This window comes from Gekko japonicus, unplaced genomic scaffold (assembly GCF_001447785.1).
Source record: "Gekko japonicus isolate JY-2015 unplaced genomic scaffold, Gekko_japonicus_V1.1 scaffold153, whole genome shotgun sequence".
NCBI lineage: Eukaryota > Metazoa > Chordata > Lepidosauria > Squamata > Gekkonidae > Gekko > Gekko japonicus.
Genome location: NW_015175360.1, coordinates 518,256 through 522,052, shown reverse-complemented (window position 1 = coordinate 522,052; position 3,797 = coordinate 518,256). Strand labels below are relative to the sequence as shown.

The 3,797-nt window shown below is 51.7% G+C and overlaps 1 protein-coding gene across 2 annotated transcripts in view; it reads left to right on the top strand.

Annotated features, from left to right (window-relative positions):
* The first annotated feature begins 485 nt into the window (after positions 1 to 485).
* LOC107122319 (mitochondrial amidoxime-reducing component 1-like) overlaps positions 486 to 3,797 on the top strand; it is a 12,408-nt gene continuing 9,096 nt past the window's right edge. For both annotated transcript variants that reach the window (XM_015425377.1, XM_015425376.1), the window contains exon 1: positions 486 to 809. In XM_015425377.1, coding sequence (XP_015280863.1) covers positions 544 to 809 — 266 coding nt within the window. In that variant the 5' untranslated portion in view covers positions 486 to 543. The remainder of the gene's footprint in view (positions 810 to 3,797) is intronic.

Below are 3,797 nucleotides of genomic sequence, written 5' to 3'. Positions count from 1 at the left end.
CAGGATGGACCTGGCAACACCCCCAAATCTCCATGTATTTCCAGACCTGGAGATGGCAACCCTAACCCCCAGGCCCTATTCCATTATCATATTATTATGACTAAGATGGAGACATGAAAAATCCATGGCAATTCTGGATATGAGCTCTCTGAATCTAACACTTCATGCACCTGACAAAGTGGGCTGTGGCTCAGGAAAGCTCCGTATCCCCCCCCCCCCCCGGTTCTCGTTTCTGTTTCACGGGGAGGGGTTGTGTTATTTTGGGAGTGCGTCTGAGAGGCGGTGTGTGGGTGTGGGGGGGGTGTGCCCAGCCTGTGCTTGGAGCCAAGGAAAGGAAGAGCAACGGTAGCGTCCTGGGGATGTTCCTGTGGTGTCTCGGGGCCAGAGGGGGACTGCACTCAAAGAGGCCTCTCTCCCCCTCCCCGCCAGGCTGTAAAAGTGTCGGAGAGAGGGAGGGAGGTCGGTGGCCGGGAGGAGCTCCCTCCCTCTGGGGGCGCTGGCCAAAGGGCGATCTCTGCCCGCAGGGTGCTTGCGCTTCTGACCATGGCTGGGTCCGCTGGCGTTTCCCCACGTGCGCTGCCTCTCTTGCGCCAGGCGCCGTTCGCCTGGCTTTGCGCCCTCGCTGCTGTCGGTGCGGTGGCCTTGGGGGCGGCCGCGGCCTGGCGTCGAAGGCGGGCTCGTGGAGAGCTGGTGCGGGTGGGGTCGGTGTCGGAGCTCTTCATCTACCCGGTCAAGTCCTGCCGGGGGGTGTCTGTGCAGCGGGCCGAAGTGACCCGGATGGGCCTCCGCAAAGGAGACCTTCGCGACAGGTAGGGGATACGGCAGGGAATGGCTGGTCAAAGAGAGCCAGATGATGGTCAGACTATAAGATCACGGCTGGTGCAAACGCTTAAGACTTGCTTGAGGAGCCGGCTACCCCGGTTACCGCTATTTCAGTTTCTAAGAGTGTGAACTCTCAAACTCACTCCCTACTTCTGTTTATTTTTGGGATTGAGAAGAGACTGTTCCCCTCGCCGTCAATAACGATCTCAGCCCCTGTCATCAAACTGAGCTCTGGCTGTCCAAAGATATGCATGAAACAAAATCCATGTAATAACTTCTGTGCATGCCATATTTATGACCCCCCCCCAACCCTGTTGATCCACTGGTAAATCAATCCTTAATTTTTGGTCAGGCAAGTTTACTTTTACAATCTCAAAACACAAGGCAAACTTCAGTGCTGCAGTATCTGAATGTTTTATTCTTCTGTAGCACACTCTCTGAAACGAGAAGGCCTTCAAGGCTTTCCCAATAAATCAGAGGCCGTTTACACCCTTCGGAGTCAGCCATGCTGCACGTCCCACCACCCACTTGACCCAACCTGCTCATCCTATTTCACATTACCACTAACTCAGCTTACGGTTTTTCAAGATCACTGCCAGTCATATGTCATGCTTAAGTGATCCTTGGTGGGTGCAGGTGGGGATCCTTCTTCAGCAGACTATCTGTAAGTGTCACCTAAGTGCATAAGAAGTTGCTTAAGGAAGCAATCATTTGTTTAAGGGAGGTCTTCGTTATAAGCAGAAAACAGCTTCTGAAATTAAAATTAACAGTTCTTATTCATCTTGCATGTTTCTGACACCAGTAATAGACTTGCTGACTTTACAGAAACGTCTCCTGCCTATGAGGAAGTCACAGGTTCTTCATTCATTTCCTCAGTGCCCTGCCTGGCGCATGGGACACTGGCAGAAGCCCAGGATTTCTTCCCAGGTGATTTGAGGCCATCTGGTTACACAAACAAACCCAATCACGTTGGGGTACCCACTGGTTTTCCTCACAGGTCCATGGTTAATTAGGATTAAAGGAGCACAAAAGTGGATGCGTGTCTATTAAGGGAGCAAAGGACACTGTCAGAAAGTGGGGTCAATCTCTGTTCAGCCATGAAGTGCATTGGGTGGGGCAGTCTTCTGCTGGGCACTGTCTTTTCCTATGTATGAAAGGGAAGGAAGCACAGATGCATAGACTGGGACACATTAAACTGGCCCAGGAGTAAGCCAAGTGACCCCGTGGTGCTGGCTGGATCTGGACTGTGGTGACCATGATGATGGGTGTAGGCTCCTCTGTCGCCTCCTCTTTTGCCACTGCCAGCTAGTCTGAGTCAGTTGGGCACTCACACAAGGGAAGGGGATGGGCAAGTCTACCACTGTCGCTACCGGTGGGATTCAAGCTAAGCAACCCTTGCGGTGCTACCAGCATTTTGGGGCTCAATTCCTAGTTCCTAGCAGCTCTCCAGGCAGCCTTCCCAGTAAGTTAAATGGTCAGCCTTCCCTAATGGGTAGGTGGAAGAGGAGGGCAAGAAATGTGGCTAAAAGAACTACAGAATGGGCTGTAATCAAAGTGAAAAGGGGAACAGGAAGATGGAAGGAGAAGCAGCATGGTACAGATATGAGGAAGGAGAGAGGGAGGGAATGAGAGGGCACTGCGATGGGCAGTGTGGTAAAGAAGAGGTGTGCAAGGGCAATGGAGGAAGAGAGGATGGAGGCTTCCAAGAGGCTTTGAGAGCCAGCGTGGTGTGGTGGTTAAGAGCGATGGACTTTAATCTGGAGAACTGGGTTTGATTCCCCATTCCTTTACATGAAGCCTGCTGGGTGACCTTGGGCCAGTCACAGTTCTCTCAGCCTCACCTACCTCACAAAGTGCCTGTTGTGGGGAGAGGACGGGAAGGTGATTGTAAGCAGCTTTGAGACTCCTTAGAGTAGAGAAAAGCAGGGTATAAAACCCAACTTTTCTTGACTTCCGGTGGATGGCTGCATGCTAAGCAATCATACCTCCAGGACCTCCTGGGGGTGAAACTGCACGCAGGCGGAAAGGAGGGGGGACGATGTATCGCACTTCCCCCAGGAGACTGGCGAAAGCCTCCTGGCCGAGGGACTTCTGAGAGGTTGCCCCTTCCCCAGCACGATGCTGGGGAATCGAGGCGCTTCTCCGTCCCCATGGTCCCTCCGTCTGTGTCCGTTTGGAATTAGTGAAGCTGGCCGGGACAAGTGCAGGAGATCGAGCGATGGAAAACGGAAGTAAAAGAGGTCGGATGGCCGATAATGAACATGAGTCAGATGGAAGCGATTTGATAAACTAAAAAGAAAGCTCCCCCCCAAACCCCACGGGCTAGAGGGCAAAGCGAGCGGGGGAGGGCCCCCTGCCAGGCGCACAAACTCTAAGCGAGATGGGGGGGGGAGCAGAAACAAAGCAGTTAAAAAAGTGCTGGAAAGACTTACCAAGGCACGCATGAGTGGTGGAGGGCAAATTCAGAGACTTTTAAAAGTTGGGCGAAAGTAAACAATCGAAAAAGATGGCAGGGAAGAGGATGGAGAAGGAGAAGCTTTTAAAAATGAAAGGAGCTGAGTGTCCATGACCGGAAAGAACCACCGAGATGGCAGAGTCCCTGCGCCCCCTGCTGGAGCAGATGACTAATCTTCAAGAGCAGCTGTCAAAAATGAATCCATGCATATCTACCCAGCAGACACAAATCAACGATACACTTAAAATCCTGGACCAAACAACAGAGAAAGTGAAAGAGGTTGATGCCACCACACGAAAGGTGAAGAAAAAGGTGTATAAATTGGAAAAGAAGCAAAACTCAACAGAAGAACAGCTTTTACAAATACAAATGGAAAAAGCGAATCTGGTTCTTCACTTCCAGGATGTCCCAGAGAGCAAAGGAGAGAATCTGAAGCATATGATGAGCGAAGCATTGGCCCCAGTGAAAGATTTAAAGGCGGACTATCTTATGAGCGAAATGGATGTGGTCTACAGGTCCT